Raw genomic sequence first — 19,156 nt, forward strand, 5'->3', positions numbered from 1 at the left:
AGAAAAATAGTTGGGCGGATGGATGGAAGAATGAGTGGATCTAACTGTCAGTGGACATGTGGATGAACAGGTAAAAGGATGGGTGGATGGATGGATGGGAGGAAGAGAGGAGGAATGAGGATGAATGGAATGGTGGGTAGATGAACAAATGAAAAGATCGACGTGCACATGGCTGGATTGATGGGAAGATGAAAGGCTGGACAGGTGGATCCAACACAGCGAAGCAGACATTGAAACACAATGGAAGCCCCGTCCAAACAGCAGCAGGCGAGGCCCAAAAAAACACTCCGTGGTGTATGCCTGTGATCCCAGCGGCTCAGGAGGCTGACGCAGGAGGATCACGAGTTCAAAGCCAGCCTCAGCAACTTAGTGAGGCCCTGAGCAACTCAGCGAGATCCCGTCTCAAAATAAAATATAAAAAGGGCTGGGGATGTGACTCAGTGAGTAAGTGCTCCTGGGTTCCCTCCCTGGTCCCCACTCACCCACCCCCAGAAAAAGAAAGAAAGAAACACTGAAGAGGGGAAGGGACGAGAAAGGGTCAGAGGCCTTCCATCAGAGATGGTGATGAAGTGTCCAGGCCAGGGAAGGCGTCCCAGTTGGCCACGTCTTACCTTTCACCAGGGCCTTCAAAACGATGGTCTCGAATTCTTCAGAGCCGTCCTCCGATGAGTAGACCGTCAGCAGTTCCTTCCGGGCCATGATCCTCTCCACCTGCACAACACCTGACTCTGAACCCCCAGCCCACCCCCTCCTGGACCCTGTCCTCGGAGATGCAGAGCCTGTTCCCCGCCCCCCCTCCCCGGGACCTAGTAGTCCTGGTCCCCAGCCCCCTCCCATCTTAAGATCCCAAGGTCATACCTGGGCGTGGAGGACCTCAGGGTCCCCTTTGGGGAAGAAACGCTTAATCCGATCGTGGGCTTCACCTCTCCTGACTCCCCCACTCCCTGGAGCCAGGGTGTCTTCCAGGGTCTCTGCCAGGCAGTCAGCAGCACCCCCAGAGCCAGCCACCAAGAGGCAGGGGAGCTGCGCCTCGGTGGCATCCTCAATCCGCTAGAGGACGCGGGAACAGTGGGTCAGGGAAGGCAGGATGTTCATCGGACCCGGGTCCAGATGTCCAGTCCCTCCTTCCCGAAGACTCAGGCCCCAGGAGCCGTGGCCCCTAACTCCACTCCGCCTCAGCCACTGCCCTGTACCTTCAGCATCTTCTCATCACCATCGATCAGGAGGAGGAGCACAGGGATGTCGATTCCAGTCCCTGGGAGAGGAGAGCCAGGCTTGGTGACTTCCCATCTACCTTTGCTGGGGATGGGGGAGAACCACATTTCCCAGGATCCCCTGAGGCAAACATCAGCCTCCTCCCAGCCTTGTGTCTGGGGCTCACGGGAATTGACCCTTCTTTTTGCACTTTGGGGAGAGGCCAGATTTTGAAGACAGTAATGCTTAAATTCCCAAGGAAGGAGAGGCTTGGGAACTGCACTTCTGGGCCCCTGAATGACCCAGATATTTCTTGTATGAGTCAATCTTATAATTGATTAACCACTCAGAAACCAGATGAGGTGAGAGTTCAAGTAGAAAATGAAGGAAATACAAATACAGAGGACTATTGGAACACCATAAAGATACTTCTCAAAGTCCAATAGCAATTTCATGCCATGGTTTTATACTAACTCTCTTCTCATTAAAATAATAAACTAGTCTGTATTACCATCACTCATACTCCCTCATCCTGGAGTTCTGAACTGATATAATGATGTAATAAAATGAAATAACTAGCTGGGAGTGGTAATATTGCCCATAATCCCAGCAATTAGGGAGGCTGAGGCAGGAGGATCGAAAGTAGGAGGCCAGCCTCAGCAATTTAGCAAGGCCTTAAGCAACTCAGTGAGAACTTGTCTCAAAATAAAAAATTAAAAATGACTGAGCATGTAAAGCATCCCTGGGTTCAATCCCCAGTGCCAAAAAGAAAAAGAAATAAGAAGAAAGAAAAGAAAGTGAAATGACTGAAATCAAAACTGGTATTTTTTTCTTAAAGCTGGAAGAGACAGAGTTTATCTGTTTGAAGAAAATATGGTTTATGTCCTTAAAAACTTGGAAGACTCTACCAAAAAATAAAAATTAAAAAATATTGGGTTTGAGGTTGTGGCTAGTGGTACAGCACTTGCCTAGTATGTGTGAGGCACTGGATTTGATTCTCAGCGCCACATATAAATAAATAAATAAAGGTACATCAACAGTTAAAAAAAATATTAATAAGAATCTGGCAAGATGGATAGAAAAGATACACAAAAATAAAAGAACTTTTCCTCAAGTTATTTATAATCTATATCTGGTTCTGATAAAAACTATAATATATCTGGGAATTATTTCATCCAAAAAAGTACAGAATTGTTATGAGGAAATTTATAAATCTTATTTAAGGACAAGACCTGAATAAATGAAAAAACTAACATCAATTTAACCTGTTATAAATTAACACATAAATTCATTGAGGTTTGGGAAAAGTAGGGGGTGGCTAGGGGAAGTGTGGAAGTGTTTACCCTTTTATAAACAGAACAGGATTTGCAGGGTACTAGAAATTGAACCCAGGGATATTTTACCACCGAGCTACACACCAACCCTTTGTTTTTAATTTTGAGGCTAGGTCTCGCTGCATAGCTTAGAGTCTGACTATATTGCTGAGGCTGGCCTCAAACCTGCAATCCTCCTGCCTCAGCCTCCCAAGTCACTGGAATTACTGGTGTGCACCACTGCACCCAGCATAAATGTTTGAGAAAGGACATTCAGGAGGAACTGTCCTAACATCTACAGCATTAAAACATCTTTAAACCCCTCTAATCAAAACATAGTTTAAGCATAAGAAGAGACAGAGGGGTGGGAAGGAAGAGGCTCTCACATAAAGAAGTCAGTGTGTAACCATGGCTTCCCAGTTCTGCCAGGAAAGGAGGATTTACATATATATAGTTGTCAATGGACCTTTATGTTATCTATTTTCCTGCGGTGCTGAGAGTCAAACCCAGGGCCTCAGACTTTCTACGCAAGGGCTCTACCGCTGAGCTACAACTCCAGCCCCCTCATGCACTGTGGATGAGTGAAAATTGCTACAAATTTTTAGTCCCCCGGTACTATCTATTAAAATCCACACCCAGCAATCCCACTGGAATCTAAAACACCCCTATGTAAGGTTGTCCATTTAAAGATTTCTCCAGCATTATTCGTAGTGCCTAATACTAGTAAAACCTTAAGTATCTGTCAACTGGAAATTTTTTGAAAAAATAGATGACACATCCTTACTAAGGAATATCATCAATTATTAGGAGAAGCAGCAAGATGAAGAAATTTGGACCTAAAGAATGCTCACGAGGGCTGGGTGCGGTGGTGCTCACATGTAATCCCAGCAGCTCAGAACGCTGAGGCAGGGGGATTGCAAGTTCAAAGCCGGCCTCAGCAAAAGCAAGGTACTAAGCAAATCAGTGAGACCCTGTCTCTAATAAAATACAAAATAGGGCTGGGATGTGGCTCAGTGGTGGAGTGCCCCTGAGTTCAATCCCCAGTCCCGCCTCCCCACCAAAAAAGGATGTTTGTGAAAGCCTGGGTGCAGAACATGCCCGTAATTCCAGGGACACAGGAGGCTGAGGCAGAACCCAGGGGTATTTAAACACCAAGCCACATCCCAGCCCTTTTTATCTTTTTATTTTGAGACAGGTCTTACTGGGTTGCTTAGGGCCTCACTAACTTGCAAAGGCTGGCTTCGAATTTGTGATCCTCTTGCCTCAGCCTCCTGAGCCACTGGGATTACAGGCATGTGCCACAATGCCTGGCAGGAAGATTGTTAAATGCCAAGCCAGCCTCAGCAATTTAGTGAGACCCTGTCTAAAAATAAAAATAAAAAATAAATAAAATTTCTGGGGTATAGCTTAGGGGTAAAGTGCCCCTGGATTCAATCCCCAGTACTCCCCCCCCCACACACACACACAAACACAAAGAACAAGAAAGAAATACCATATAGATGGAAATATAATGGCGTAGAATTTTATAATAGAGAAAGTTACAAAAGGGTCAACTCCAAACTACAGAACACTGATTACCCCCAGTGTAGGGAGAGGGGGACCTGGGAGAGGAAGATAATTAATTATTTCTTTATATGCCTTTTTAAAAAAAATTTTAGTTGTCATTGGACCTTTATTTTATTAATTTATATGTGGTGCTGAAAATCCAATCCAGTACCTCACACAAGTAGGCAAGCGCTCTGCCACTGAGCCACAACCCCAGCCCTTTATAGGCCTTTTTCTGATTGGTTTCGATGAGAGCACATTAAAGTTGCCATAATACCTTACATTGAGTAAACAAAGCCAGTACCAAAAGGTTACATAGTATGTTAATTTTTTCTTTATACACCTTTTTATGGTTTGATTTGTTTCCCCAGGCACATACTAAAGTTGCCTTCAGACCTTATCTTAAGTAAAGACAACCAGTACCAAAAGGTCACATATCACATTACAGGCTGAGTACCCCTCATCCAGAAGTCTGAAACCTAAAATGTTCCAAAATCTGAAACATTGTGAGTGATTCCATCATGCTCAAAAAGGTTTGAATCATGGATCATTTTGGATTTCAAATTTTTCTGTTTGCAAATATTCCAAAATCTGAAAATCTCCAAAACTGGAAACATTGTGAGTCCCAAGTATTTCCAATAAGGGTTCCTAAACCTGTCCTTCATTTATATGCGCTCCTCACAAAGACAAAACCATAGTGAGGGAGAACACAGCATGGTCGCCTGGGTTAGACATACAAAGGGAATTCCTTTGAGGTAACAGAACCCGTCTGTGTTCCTTTTGTGGTCATGGATACATGGCTCCATTCACCTGCTAACATTCATAAAATGCCACCCAACAAAGTCACTTTTACTACCATATGCTAACTTAAAAAGTAAGGTTAATATTGAGTACAGAGAGATATTTTAAGAATTAAGTTAAGGGGCTGGGATACAGGTCAGTTGGGAGAGTGCTTGCCTCACGTGCATAAGGTCCTGGGTTCAATGCCCAGCACCACACACAAAAAAAATCAAGTTAATTGGGGCTGGGATGCAGCTAAGCAGTAGAGCTCTGGCCTAGCATGAGACAGACCCAGTCTTACCCCAGCACCAATGCACACCCAAACAAGTTTACCAAGGTCTTGCTGTTTCATTCACTTTGTTGATTTTTCTCCACTATACATGGGTTCCTATTTTATTAATTCCTGCCTTCAGTTTATTATTTCCTAGCTTCCTGGGATTGGAGCTGCTATTCTGGTTCTGGGGGAAGAGAGGTTTATGTTTGTTTTTCTAATTTGGGAGTTTAGATCACTGATTTTCAGCCTTTTCTCTTTTCAACATATGCATTGAAAGCTATGAATTTTACTCTAAATGCGGCTTTTCCTGCATCCCATCAGCATGGGTATGTCATGAGCTCATCATCACTCAGTTAAAAAAAAAAATACTCCCCTGGGCCTGGAAGTGTGGCTCAGTGGTAAAGCACTTGCCCAACAGACACAAGGGCCTGGGGTGGGTCCCCGTGACTGTCTGCTATTAGTATGGGGCTGGTGATGACCCTTGAGGGAGACAAGAGAAAAAATTGGGAGCTGATAAAAGTCTGCTTTTCTCTTTCCTTCCTTCCTCTCCCACCCTACACTGGGGATTGAACCCAGGGGCCTCTACCACAGCCTCCACACCCCCAACCCTTTTTATTTTTTTTTTATTTTTTAAAATTTTTTAATAAAGATTTTTAATATTTATTTTATTTTATTTTATTTTTAGTTATTGGTGGACAGGACATCTTTGTATGTGGTGCTAAGGATCGAACCCGGGCCCCACGCACGCCAGGTGAGCACACTACCACTTGAGCCACATCCCCAGCCCCCCCCCCTTTTTATTTTTTATTTTGAGCAAGGTTCCACTAAATTGCTGAGGCTGGCCCCAAACTTTCCATCCTCCTGCCTCAGCCTCCTGAGTTGTTGAGATTAAAGATAAGTGTCACCACACCCAGCAAGATTTTTTTGATATTTATTTTTTACTTGTAGTTGGACACAATACCTTTATTTTATTTATTTATTTTTATGTGGGGCCGAGGATGGAACCCAGGGCCTCGCACGTGCTAGGCAAGCGCTCTGCTGCTGAGCCACAGCCCCAGCCCGCCCCAGATTTTGATCACTGGGATCCTGAGCATTGGCCATGGGGTCACAGATCCAAAAAGTCACTCACCTCCCACCCCGGTCTTCTGCTGCGACACGTAGGTCTCAAACCGCAGGCGGAAGCGGTCCTCCCCGCCCAGGCGACCGTGGGTACCATCGTCCACCAGGAAGAAGGCCGAGTAATTGTAGTCCAGGGGAAACTCGACCCCATCTTCAGGGTCACCGTGCCACCGGTACTTCGCAGGGAACGAGCCCTGGGGGACAAATAGCCAGACCAGTGAACCTTTCTGGGGGGACAGCACCACTCCGTGCCCTCATGACCCAGGGCCCCAGCTCTTCAGCATCAGGGTCCAAGCCCCAAGCCCTCCACCTTTTTTAGGACCCAGGGCTGTACCTTGGGGTTGGTGAGGGTGTCTCTATTTCGAACCACACCCCAGGGGGCCACTCCCATGGCCACCACGTTGGTGCCCCCCGTGCTGGCCGTCTGGTGGTCCCGCACAGCCACACCAACATGCCGGCCAATGCCTGTGTGCAGCCCCCCAGTGACAATCCAGGCCCCTACACACAGAGAAAGACACGTAGAGACAGGGAGGAAAACAGAATGTCACATGGTCACATAAAAATTGGAGGTGGGCAGAATCCAGAGAGGCTGCGAGATGGCAGTGGGACCATGCCCTGGAGACACGGCCCGCCCACCCTTGGTCACCTGTGCTCTGGGCAGCCCGGACCAGGCCACGTCGCAGCAGGTCCTGCAGCCAGGTCTGGAGGACAGGGCCACTTGAACCCCCCAGCACTGACACCACCAGGTTCGGAGCTTGAAAGCCCCACGCCCGCGTGACCAGGCTATAGACTGTCGCCGGATCCGTACGGTCAGAGAGCCGGAGGAACTGTGGACACACAGGAGGAAGGGACGTGGGGAAGGTGACAGAGACAGAGGAGGGCAGACACCCAGAAAGACAAGGATGGAGACCCAAAGAGGGAGGGACCAAGACCCAGAGACAGAGGACAGAGACCCAGAGACAGAGGACAGAGACCCAGAGGCAGAGGACAGAGACCCGGAGACAAAGGAGGACAGAGACCCGAGAGAGAGGAACCGAGACCCAGAGACAGAGGACAGGGTCTCAGCACCAGGGGACAGAGGTGGAGAAAGGGCCAGTGGAGACGCAGCCTTCAGCTTGGGCCCCCCAGACCTCCGGGGGCCCCCAGGCAGGCTCAGCCCCCGCCCCGCCCAGGCATGCAGGCCTCACGTTGCTAGTCCTGCGACCGGCACCCTGGAAGTCCAGGTCCCCATAGGCGTCAGTGGGCTTCTCTGTGGTGTGCACGTCACTGTCCCACACGGTCACCACGGCCGCACCAAATGCATCCTCCACAGCCACTGAGGGGTGGGCATTCCGAGGACACCCACACTGGCATAAGGTCCCTCTGGGGGGTGTGAAGGTGGAGCATGAACCCGAGGAATCCCCCGGACCCCAGCACCCTGCAGACGTGTCCAGATTTCTGTGTCCCCAGAGGCGGTCAGAATCCACACTGACCCTGGCACTGGCTCCAACCGCCTGAGTGAGAGACTAAGGCAGGGACAGTCACCTCTCCCCACCAGAAGGAAGCCACAAGTAAACTCAAGTAGGGAGGTTGACAGGGCTCCACTCTCACTGTGACCCGGGGGGCCAGAGGGAAAAGCAAAGGCATCCATCAGTGGGAATACCAGCCCCCAGTCCAAACGGATGATGTTCACCATGAAAAGGAAGATTTGAAAAAGAAGAAGAAATTTTTTTAAAAATAGAAAAATCCAGAGAGTAATTCAGAAACAAGCTCATGTGCTCGAGGCTGAGGCAGCTGTGTGACTTTGGGCAGGTGGCTTCACTTCTCTGAGCCTAAATTTCCTCCTCAAATGAAAAGACAATAATAGCACAGCCTACTCCATAGAACTATAAGGAGCCAAAGAAATAACGCAATGTTTCCTGAAATGAGAATTGCATACCCGTCCCAGTTGGAGACGAGGCTGTGTGAACTTCACACAGAGCTTTAAATAACCTTGAATAACACAGTGAGAAAGTCATTCCTTTTTCTGACTACAGTCAAGGAGAGGGGCTCGGCTGGGGGCCTGAATATCTTTCATGCCTAACCCTTTGGTAGTCCTTGTTTTTAATGAGGAAAACAGGCCTTGGGACCAGAATGTGAGGCTGGCAATAGCACCCAGCCAGAGGTAAATACCTTTATTTGCTGTTTATTGTATCTGGCCTCAGTAGCTTCTTTCTCTCTCTTTGTGACAAATGGAACTGGATTTCCATGTATGGTCACCATATATAAATTTTTTTTCTCCCTAAATAAATTACAATCCTCCTTTGCTGCTGTGATTGGCATCCGAGTTTCAAAGAGCGAAGAGCCGAGAGTTGGGGAACAGGGATTCAGGCGAAAATGTTTCTAAATCTCCTTGATTCCGAAAGAATTCAGAGAGCCCGGGAACCTGCATTTGCCTGAGTCCAGTGAGCCAATGTGAGGACCAAGTTTACAAAAATGCTAACTCAGGTGGCATGTGGATTTGGCAGAAGCAGTGGAGACACTAAAAAGAAGGGCCAAGGAGCAGCCAATGTGGGCGCAGTATGGAGATTCCTTGGAAATCTGGGAATGGGACCACCATTTGACCCAGCTGTCCCTCTCCTCGGTCTATACCCAAAGGACTTAAAAACAGCACACTACAGGGACACAGCCCCATCAATGTTTATAGCAGCTCAACTCACAATAGTTAAACGGTGGATGAATGGATAAAAAAAAATGTGGCATATATACACAATGGAATATCACTCAGCATTAAAAGAGAATAAAATCATGGCATTTGCAGTAAATGGATGGAGCTGGAGAAGATAATGCTAAGTGAAGTTAGCCAATCCCCAAAACACAAATGCTGAATGTTTTCTCTGACATAAGGAGGCTGACTCTTAGTGGGGTAGGGAGGAGGAGCATGGGAGGGACAGATGAACTCTAGATAGGGCAGAGGGGTGGGAGGGAAAGGGAGAGGGCAGGGGATTAGCAAGGGCAGTGGAATGTGATGGACATCATTATCCAAAGTACATGTGTGAAGACTCAACTGGGTGTCAACCTACTTTATATATAAACAGATATGAAAAATTGTGGTACATATGTGTAATAAGAATTGTAATGCAAAAAAGTACATGTATAAAGGCATGGATTGGTGTGAACACACTCTATGTACAAAGATAGGAAAAATTGTGCTCTATATGTATAATAAGAACTGTAATGCATTCCACTGTCATGTATTTAAAAAAAATAAAATCAATAAACTAAAAAAAAAAAAAAATAAGAAGAAGGGCCAAGGGATCCATGCACAGGACGCAGGAACAGAAAACCTCAGACCCGTTGCTGCACATGGAGAACTTACGTCTCCACTCCTCTGAGTCTAACCCCAGCAACCTTCCAGGCCTCAGTTATCTGAACCTCCTCCTTGGAATCCCTTGTTGCTCTCCAGCTGCTTGCCATGAGCAAGGAATGTTCCAGAGCCCACACTGTCTAAGGCAGTAGCCCTATTCACATGGGGTTCTTTCCATTCACGAACTCCTTATAGTCTAATAAACTAAAATTAGATCAAAGCAAAACTTCAGTGCCCCAGTTGCACCAGCCAAATTTCAAGTGCTCCCATGTGGCCAGTGGCTGCCATATTGGATGTGGACAGAGAACATTTCTACAGGAAATTAGAAGCTGCTCTTGCCAAAGGCACTAACTCTTCACTGGAGCCTGCAGATGTCCAATGGGTAACTAAAAGCAGGATGAAGCTTGGCGTTTTGTATCTGTCTCTTGATTACGTAAACTTTGGGTCGGATTCCGGCTTAGCTCTGCATGTAGGCACGTTAATCACTTAAGGGTTGTCTGGCAATACAAGGTCTATTAGTCCTAAATTTACCTAACCTCTCTCATTTCCCTTCAAGACAGACAACACCAAGATAAGAGTAACTAGGTATTTTGAAGATTTTCAGGGACACTCAACTGCCAGCTTTCACAAGGTCCTATTCCAGACCTGGAGGAGCACCTAGAAGTCCCCAGTCATTGCCCTAAACCTACAATCACCTTGGATTCCAGGACAGCAGAAACTCCCACACAGATCGTCCCATGATGAGATCACCCCTGTAAGTGGGAGCAATTACCCCCTGACAGGTACTGAGATGGCCCCTCTTAAGCAGGAGCAATAATTTCATGGGAACTGATTGCCCCTTAATCTCCAGCGATAAGGACTTCTCTGGAGCCGCCTTGCAGAACCAGCTCTGAGATAATGATCAACCAGACAACAGTTTGACCAGGACTGTTTAATTAGGCTCCCCCTCCACCCTAGTTCTTCCTCTGTTTAAACCTAAAGCTCACATCAGTGTCTCCAAAACATGACTGAGTCTCTTGGTCTCACCGGCCTCCCCCATATGGCCTGCCATATTGATTAAAGTTCCTTTCCAGCTTTTCACCATTACTTTTTCTGTTTGATTTTTGGTGCAAGTGGCTAGACCCGATTTGTTGGGAACCCAGAGTCAGGCTGGTGTCCTAGACCAACATTTATATTTCTGCTACCTCAGAAAGCTCTGGTGGACAGTGCTAGTAGATATCCCCTCTGCCAGCCTCACGTCTACCTGAGTGTGGCCCCTGACACAATGGCCCCTATTCAGGTCTCATCTGACTGCAGTTCAGGTGGCTCTGGCCACAGTTGAAAGACTCTGATTCTGAAAAACCTTTACTTTGGCAGAGTCCCCGACTCCCATCCTCTTTGTCCCCTGCTGCTCTGTCCCAGCCTCCTTTGTGGCCTCTCTTTATCCCCCTGAGTGCAAGCGTTCCCCAGAGCAAAGGCCACGCTGGTCTCAAATTTGATGCTCACAGGATCCAGGCAAGTGCGTCAATAGAAAGAAGCTTTGTTAGAAATGAATGTGCTAGAGGCAGTGGGAATTTGAAGCAGCATGATTGTCTTGGACATTCAGAGACAGAGTGTTGGGTTTTGGTTGTTTTTTGTTGTTGTTGTTTTATTTTTTGGGTTTTATTTTTTGTTTGCTTGCTTTTTAGTGCTGGGGATGGAACCCAGGGTCTCATGCAAGCTAAGCACACACTCTACCACTGAGCTGTGTACTCCCAACCCAGACACAGGTTTTGAAACTCTCCCAAGCAAAAGAAAAACCATTGGCCATGGAACCACTAATTGGCAACCCCCACCCTGACTTTATTTATTTATTTATTTTACATACTGGGGATCAAACTCAGGGCCTCATGCATTCTAAGCAAGCACCCTACCACTGAGTACACTCCCCTTTATATATATATATATATATATATATATATATATATATATATATAGAGAGAGAGAGAGAGAGAGAGAGAGAGAGAGAGTTGTTGATAGGTCTTTATTTTATTTATTTATAAGCGGTTCTGAGAAATGAACCCAGTGCCTCACACATACCAGGCAAGTGCACTACCACTGAGTCTCAGCCTCAGCCCCTCCAGCCCCTTTTTACATTTTTTTTAAACCATGTGATATGTCACCTATTTCCATGGTGCCAATTACCATCAAGAGCTAGGACTTCTCAGATCCTTCTGGGAGTCCAAACCTTCTCCTGAGTCCCAGCCCTGGGTCTCCGCATTCCCCTCGCCCACAGAAGCCACACTGCCCAAACCTCTCATCCTTCTGGGTTCCCCATCTTGAGGATGACCCCCTGTGTCCAAATCACCAGACTGCTTGTTTAGCAGCCATCCTCCCCAAATCCATTGGTCCCCAGGCTCCACCTCCTGCCCCAACCCCTCCTCTCTGTGCCCTGCAGTGCAACCTGGTTCCGGCCCTCTCCTCTCTCCCTCTCAGACTCTTGACCCAGCTTCCTCCTACTTATCCTCACATAGTCATCACACAAGAGTGGACCCCACCCCTCTACTTGATGTAGGGCACGGAGGACAATGGTCCCAGCCAGACAGGGTGCCCTCTAAGGCCCAGTGAGGTCTAGCACCACCCTCCTCTCTGGTGAGGACACTCCTTGCACTCTGACCTTGGCTCCATTTTAAGCCACACCATACCATCACTGGGGGGACTTTTCCCATGCTGTTCCTCTCTCAGAATGCCTTTCCACGTGCCTCTCTCAAGCCCACCTTTGCCTGTCGAACACCAGCTCTCCTTCAGATGCACTTCATGGCCCTCCTCCTCTGGAAATCATTAGTGATACACTGTCCCCTCCCTAGTCCTAGCCAGACACCTCCTCTAGGCTCCCACAAGTGCAGTGGCCCAATCTGGGCAGCTGTCATCCCCTGGCCTTATAAGAATCACCCTCTATGTCGTCCACCTGCTGTCAGATTCAAGGTTCCTAAATTTTCTCGAGACCTCCCTCCAGTAAAACGTTTCAAGCGCTCACACTCATGAGCATGTATTCATTTATTTATAATTTGCAAGCTGTACCACACCGAGATAATCAGTTCATAACAAGTAATTTGGGAAGGTATAAGCTTCCCATGCCCCAGGACTGACCGGAGGACAACTAGAAAGTATGGACTCACTTGAAGGACCATCACTGGAGACCAGGAGCTCCTCCAGGGCAGCAAGCACCCTGTCTAGCTCAGGCAATGTCCCCAACCACTCAGCACAGCACCCACACGCTGTGGCAATTGCAACTTTCAAGAGGGAATTGTAGATATTTTCCAATGCTTATTAGGTGTTGGGCACTGTTCCAGAAATCTCACAGCATTAACTTGCTTAATTCTCACAATTATCCCAAGAGGGAGGGTAGTTTTTATGCCCAGATGACAAGCAAGGCCCAGAGAGGTGAAATGACTTGCCCAAAGTCACAGAGGATGAGTCTCAAGTGAAATTTGAAGCCGGCAGGCCCGGGGGATTTGCTGAAAGCACCTCTAATCTTGGGAACGCCAAGTGAGGGTTTACTGGATGGATCAAGGAATGAACGAACGAATGACTGAAAGAGACATAGTCAAAAGAGACAAGTGACAGACAGACACACAAGAAACACAGGGAAAGAAACAGGACCGAGCCCTGGAGCGTTTACACGGACCCTGAGGGAGAACTGAGACTTGAGGTGTCTACACAGCCTCCCAAACCTCCGCGGGAGAGCGCCAGCCGCGAAAGCCCTTGGGGTCCGGGGTGCCTCCAAGACCCGAGGCGCGGAGGGGCGGGGCCTGTCTGCGGTGGGCGGGGTCAGCGGGCCCCGAGGCTCCCGGCCGGTCCCCGCGGGCTGCTCACCCGGAATCTGAGAGGTCAACTATGAACGTCGTGCAGATCTTCTTCCTGAAGATCTTAGGGATCCAGCTCTGGAGACCGGAACAGGGAGGGGACGGGAACCCAGTTCAGTCCCGAGGCACGGAGGCACCTCCGGGCGCCCCACCGCCCACACCCGAGCCCCGGACCCCAGGGCGGCCTCCCCCAGACTCGCGGGTCGACCCCCGGCCCTCCCTCTGACCCAGGAGCCGGGTCTCCAGCGCCTGTCTCTGGGCACCAGGAGCCCGAGCCCCCGCTCCGCGCTCCCGGCCCGGCCGGCGCTGTACCTGCTCCTTCTCGGGGCCCACCATGCTGCCGCGGCCACGCAACGTCCGAGCCCTTCGGGCTCCCTACAGTCCCTCCACGCCCTTCCAGGCCCGCCCGGCACAAACCGGATCCGCCACTTCCCTGCCCAGCCTGGGGCGGGAGTCCCCGAGACACGTCAGCGGGAGGCGGGGAAAGGGCGGCCGAGGCTGCGATACAGAGACAAAGGGGGGGACAGCGACCCAGGGGTGCAGAGGTCCGCGATAGAGGGCGTGGGGTGAGAGACCGGGAGTGGACCTGGGCATCGGGACCACAGGTGCATAGGAAGGAGAGGGCTCAGACAGAGGGGTGCGGAGATGAGGGGGGGCACTTTGACCAGAGACACAAGGGAAATAGAGACCCAGAGAGAGGTGGATGGAGACCCAGAGAGAGGGAGGTGGGAGGTTAGAGACCCAGAGAAAGGACACAGAGATGGAGAGAAAGATAAGGAGAGGGGACATATTGAGGGTGGCATGAGACACAAAGACTTGGATGGTAGGCAGAGAATCATAAAGGAGTGGGAATGAAGAATTGGGGTAGTGTGCTCTTGACCCAGAAAGAGAGGGAAACAAAGACTTGGGTGGGGGACATAAGTCCAGAGTGAGGGGGGACAGAAGGGGGGATACCTATGGAGAGGGAGCAGGTGACAGAAATGAAAGATGGAACCCAAAAAGAGAGATGGAGACCCAAAGAGTGAGGGTCATCATGGAGGTAAGGAGTGGGTGCTATGGACACACAGAGCCAGGCAGGGCTACATATCTCCTGCCAGCTCTTGCTGATGGGGACAGCTGGGGCCTTTGTAACCTGACCCCCACACCCTCCTCTCAGCTGTATTTATAGCCCTGGCCTGGTGATGTCCCCTACCCTCAGATCTGAGTTCCAGGGACAGGAGGTCACGGTATGTGTCTTTGGGACAGGCCCCTTCAAAAAACCATTCTAGGGTCTGGCTAGTGGCATCCACCTTCTTACCAAGCATTCCCCTCAGGCTGGAAATTCGCCATAATTACACCCTAACCCTTCCATTGAGAGGTCTCTCCCTCTGACATGTTGCTCCTGCCCTCCCCCAATGGCTCTAGGCTTCCCCAGCTTGGCCCACTGAAAGTCTAGCCTTTATCTTCTCAGCTGCCAACATGAGCTTGTTTGCACTATAAGGTCAAGTCCCTCAGTCTCCTCTCCCACTCAAGGGAGAGACCCCTCCATTTAGCCCCTCCCCAGCGGGTTTGAGGAACAGAAGAGGAGGGGCAGGCAGGGAGTGACCCAGAATAACTCAGGCTAAGAGTAAATTTAGCCACAGAGAGGGGAGGGGAGAGACCCTATTGGCTGGGCAGTGGGGAGGGAGGACCCAAGAGGGGAGTCTGGGACTCCAGAGACAGCCTCAGAGGGGTGTCCAGGGCAGAGAAAGGCAAACGGACAGAGATCAAGAGAGAAAAAGTGAAGGAGAGACACAGAGAAAGAGTCAGACCCAGAAGGGGACAGGACCCCAACCTTGATCACACAGCCTCAGAGGCAGCTGGAGCCAGCCCTGGGAGAAAGCCTGCTGCCCAAACGTCCCCATGGGCCACCCTGGGCCACCTGGGCCATGGCTGCACACTTCTCTCCTCTGCGCCACAGTGGTCAGCCTGCTCCTCCCTCCTGCCATGACCCAGCAGCTGAGAGGGGCTGGGCTGGGCCCCAGCAACTGGAACAACAATGCAAACGTCGCAGGGCCCTCAGAGGACGCATCGGCCGAGGTTAGCCACCAGATCTACAGCCACGGAGGCCACCGAGATGAGAGTGAGGATGTTTCCACAGAAAATGGGCATCATTTCCACAGTCATAGAGACCAGAGAGGGGAGGATAAAGATATCTCCAGGGATTATGGCCACCAGCACGGAGCCCACAGGTACCAAGGCCAAGAGCTTGCAGATGGGCATGTCTCAGAGGAGGTCTTCACAGAGCATGCTGAGCAAGCCCACGGGCACAGAGGCCATGACGAGGAAGACGCAGGGGACTCAGCCGAGCATGAGAACCACTTCCCCAGCCACAGGAGCCACAGCGATGAAGATGAGGACGAGGATGACATTGTATCCAGTGAGCATCACCATCACAGCCCCAGGCATGTGCACCGGGGTCCTCGAGAGGGAGAGGATGATGAAGGAGAAGAGGAAGAAGAAGATGATGATGATGATGATGATGATGATGTCTCCGCTGAGTATGGACACCAGCCCCACAGGCACCAAGGCCACAGGGATGAAGAGGAGGACGTCTCAGATGAACACCACCATCATGTCACTGGCCACGGGCACCAAGGCCACAAAGAAGAAGAAGAAGAAGATGATGATGATGATGATGTCTCCGCTGAGTATGGACACCAGACCCACAGGCACCGAGGCCACGGGGATGAAGAGGAGGACGTCTCAGATGAACACCACCATCATGTCACTGGCCATGGGCACCAAGGCCACAGAGACAAGGAAGATGAAGATGAGGATGTGTCCACTGAGCATTGGCACCAGTTTCCCAGACATGGCCACCATGGCCTTGGGGACCAGAAGGAGGAAGAGGAGGAGGAGGTCATAGACAAGCTCAGCCAACATGTTGCAAGGCACCAACCCCAAGGCCACAAGAGCGATGAGGAGGAGGACTTCCCAGAGGAGTATAAAACAGACGTCCCTGTCCATCACCACCCTGGCGTTTCAAAGGAGGAAGATGAGGACATCTCTGCTGAGCTTGGCCACCAGGCCCCCAGCCACAGGGAACAAGACCACCAAGATGAAGGGACTGATCATGGTCACAGAGGATCCATTCAAGAGGAGATTAGTCATCACTCCCCAGAGCACATGCAGGTTGGGAGGGAGAGTGACTCAGGAGAGGAAGAGGATGACAGCTCCCCTGAGGGGGATGATGAAGGCTCTGAGCAGGGGGTGGAAGGAGCCCAACACCACCACCTGGCCCAGGAAGACCAGCAGGATGAAGAGGAAGGTCACGGTCTCAGCCTGAGCCAGGAGGAAGAAGAGGAGGAAGATGAGGAGGAGCAAGAAGACAGGAGGGAAGAGAGGGCTGAATTTCTGGTCCCACCGAGCCAAGATCACAGAAAAGAGGAGGAGGAGGAGGAGGAGGAAGGCTTAGAGGAAGATGAGCTCCCCTTCACCATCATCCCTAACCCCCTGGCCAGTAGGGAGGTGGCTGGGGATGGCTCGAGTGAAGAGGAGAGTGGTGAAGACACAGGTGAGTGGCCCCTGGTGGGGGTGGGGAGGAGTGAATAAGGCTGAGTCACCCTGCCTTTCTGTTCCCACAGGTCGGCAGGACACCCAGGAATATGGGAATTATCAACCAGGGTCCCTGTGTGGCTACTGCACCTTCTGTAATGTATGTCCTCCACCCAGATCTACACACCAACCTGTCCCATGGAATTTGTCCCAGGGATCCTGGGGTGCCAAGAGAGGGCTTTGAGCAAGGGCAGGTCCAGGTGAAAAAAGATTTTTTCTAGGAAAGACTGGAGGCCAGGAGGCTGGGGGAGGAAGTGGAGGCAATGATCCAGAAAGGAGAAGGTGAGGCATGAACTGCACCTAGGGGTGTAGGACAGAGACCAGGGTCCATGGCCAAGAGTCGTCTCAGGAGAGACAAGAGGGAGGACTGACAGCCCATGGGGAGAGCGGGTAGGGAGAGATGATAAAGAAAGCACTCACAGGACCAGCCCACAGTGACCAGGTCATGTGGGGCCTCCCTGAGACAGGGAACCAGGGGCAGGATGGGAGCAACCTAGGGGAAGGTACTGAGCTCAGTGTTGGCCGTCATGAGGGTGAGGTGAGGAGTCTGTGAAATGTCCAAGAGGCAGGAGTGGATGACGGTTGTCTCCTAAGTGGGGTTAGGGTTTCCATCTAACCAGGCTCCTCTGGTCCTCAGCGATGCACTGAATGTGAGAACTGTCACTGTGACGAGGAGAACATGGGAGAACACTGTGACCAGTGCCAGGTGAGACCTCTCCCCAGACTCGAAGCTCCACCAGGCCTCAAATAGCAACTGAGAACACCCAGGACTAAATTCTGGCCTCTGACTCCAGACCGACTCAACCCCTAACACCTGGTGCATCCATGACACCACACTCTATACCTCCCTATAACTCTGCAACCTCAACCTCCACCTAGCCTCAGGCCCCTGTCCACGCCCCTGTCCTGACCGCGTTCCTCTCCCTGTCTCCGCCTCTCCCCCAGCACTGCCAGTTCTGCTATCTCTGCCCTCTAGTCTGCGAAACTCTGTGCACTCCAGGTGAGCACCGGCGGGGCGGGGAAAACCTTGTGGAAGAGACCTGGCCCGCCAAGGTGAACCCTGGTGGAGGCGGAGCCAAACCTGAGGGACCAGCCAGGAAGGCTCATGGGGCGGAGCTAGGCGTGGAGGCGTGTCCAAGGCTCAGAGCATGTGGGTGGAGCAGGTCTGACACCAAGAAAGAGTAAAGGTTGAGGGGCGGGCCTAGAAGCGAGTGGGCGGAGCCAAAGCTAGTACAGGTCAAAGGGGAGGGGCTAGTGGAGAATCAGCTGGTCCGGAGCAAGAAGGGGCGTAGCCTTCCAAGGAGTCCCTGTAGGAGTTCAATTTGAGGCAGAAATTAGGGAAAAGGGGTAGGGGAAAACTAGCCCTAGTCCCGCACTTGCACTGAGTGTCCCCCTAATATCACTCGTGGAGTACCCTTCTAGCCTCATCTCTCTGCTTCCCACAGGAAGCTACGTTGACTACTTCTCCTCCTCCCTGTATCAGTAAGTGTGTGTGAGGGGTGGGGGGCACTTTAAGGGCCCGGTCTGGAGAAGCACTGTCCACTCTAAGTTCCTGGATGACCCTGGGACTCCATTTCCTTGTCGGTGAAGTGGGCAGGGTAATGATCTCTAAGCGTCCTGGCGTGAGCTCTGGACACTGGCTATCTAACCTCTGCGTCCTCCTCTCCAGAGCCCTGGCAGACTTGCTGGAAACTCCGGAACCCTGACCTGGTCGCGCGGCTGCATCGCATATGGACCTCCCCCTGCCCTCCACCCCCTAACCACGAGCCATATTTATTTCTCTGAATAAACGTGCTCCCCGAAACCTCATTTTCAGACGTGGGGTCGATTCTCAGAGCTCCAGGGAACGTGGGTGGGGGGAAAGCCTGTGGGAGAAAGGGGTTGGACTTCTGGGTCCTCCGAGGGAGTTTTTTTCTTAAAGTCCTGACCCCCCCACACCACCACTAAAAAAAAAAAAAAAAAAGAAAAGAAAAAAAAAGAAAGAAAGAAAAGGAAATTAACACGGAGCTTTTTGAAATAGTTCTCTTTACCCGTGATCACTGAGTGACGCCTGGGGCCGGGAGGCCGACCGAGAGTCGGGGGCGAGGGCTCCCCTACCGTCCGCACTCCCCCCACGCCACATCGCCCAGTGGCATCGTGGAAAGAGGATTCTCCCATGCAAACCCCGGAGCCGGCAGGGAACCGGGAGCACGATTCTGCGCTCCCT

At 50.7% G+C, this 19,156-nt stretch overlaps 2 protein-coding genes across 9 annotated transcripts in view; one reads left to right on the forward strand and one right to left on the reverse strand.

Annotated features, from left to right (window-relative positions):
• Positions 1 to 14,876, reverse strand: part of TRPM4 (transient receptor potential cation channel subfamily M member 4) — a 33,893-nt gene extending 19,017 nt beyond the window's left edge. For 3 of the 8 annotated variants that reach the window (XM_081273953.1, XM_081273954.1, XM_081273955.1), the window contains exons 1-9: positions 13,687 to 14,876; positions 13,385 to 13,452; positions 7,413 to 7,587; positions 6,872 to 7,052; positions 6,560 to 6,723; positions 6,236 to 6,419; positions 1,194 to 1,255; positions 859 to 1,050; positions 612 to 711 (exon numbers count right to left, since the gene is read on the reverse strand). In XM_081273953.1, coding sequence (XP_081130079.1) covers positions 612 to 711; positions 859 to 1,050; positions 1,194 to 1,255; positions 6,236 to 6,419; positions 6,560 to 6,723; positions 6,872 to 7,052; positions 7,413 to 7,587; positions 13,385 to 13,452; positions 13,687 to 13,710 — 1,150 coding nt within the window. In that variant the 5' untranslated portion in view covers positions 13,711 to 14,876. Of the gene's footprint in view, positions 1 to 611; positions 712 to 858; positions 1,051 to 1,193; positions 1,256 to 6,235; positions 6,420 to 6,559; positions 6,724 to 6,871; positions 7,053 to 7,412; positions 7,588 to 13,384; positions 13,453 to 13,686 lie in introns of those variants that run through there. The other 5 variants (XM_081273956.1, XM_081273957.1, XM_081273958.1 and 2 more) reach the window with 5 other exon arrangements.
• Positions 14,877 to 15,085: 209 nt separating this feature from the next.
• HRC (histidine rich calcium binding protein) lies at positions 15,086 to 18,759 on the forward strand. Its single transcript, XM_081273969.1, has 6 exons — positions 15,086 to 16,909; positions 16,980 to 17,050; positions 17,588 to 17,656; positions 17,896 to 17,950; positions 18,396 to 18,432; positions 18,620 to 18,759. Exons 1-6 carry the CDS (start codon positions 15,256 to 15,258, stop codon positions 18,654 to 18,656), a joined length of 1,923 nt encoding a protein of 640 aa, XP_081130095.1. The 5' UTR covers positions 15,086 to 15,255; the 3' UTR covers positions 18,657 to 18,759.
• Positions 18,760 to 19,156: the final 397 nt, after the last annotated feature.

The sequence above is a fragment of the Spermophilus citellus genome (genome assembly GCF_964194105.1).
Source record: "Spermophilus citellus genome assembly, chromosome: 18".
NCBI classification, from domain to species: domain Eukaryota; kingdom Metazoa; phylum Chordata; class Mammalia; order Rodentia; family Sciuridae; genus Spermophilus; species Spermophilus citellus.

Bases quoted from the DNA above. Each gene is read 5' to 3' on its own strand.
- HRC (XM_081273969.1), top strand. From the start codon at position 15,256: ATGGGCCACCCTGGGCCACCTGGGCCATGGCTGCACACTTCTCTCCTC. The intron at 16,910-16,979 runs GTGAGTGGCCCC...CTGTTCCCACAG, and splicing joins GGAGAGTGGTGAAGACACAG to GTCGGCAGGACACCCAGGAA. The intron at 18,433-18,619 runs GTAAGTGTGTGT...CCTCCTCTCCAG, and splicing joins TTCTCCTCCTCCCTGTATCA to AGCCCTGGCAGACTTGCTGG.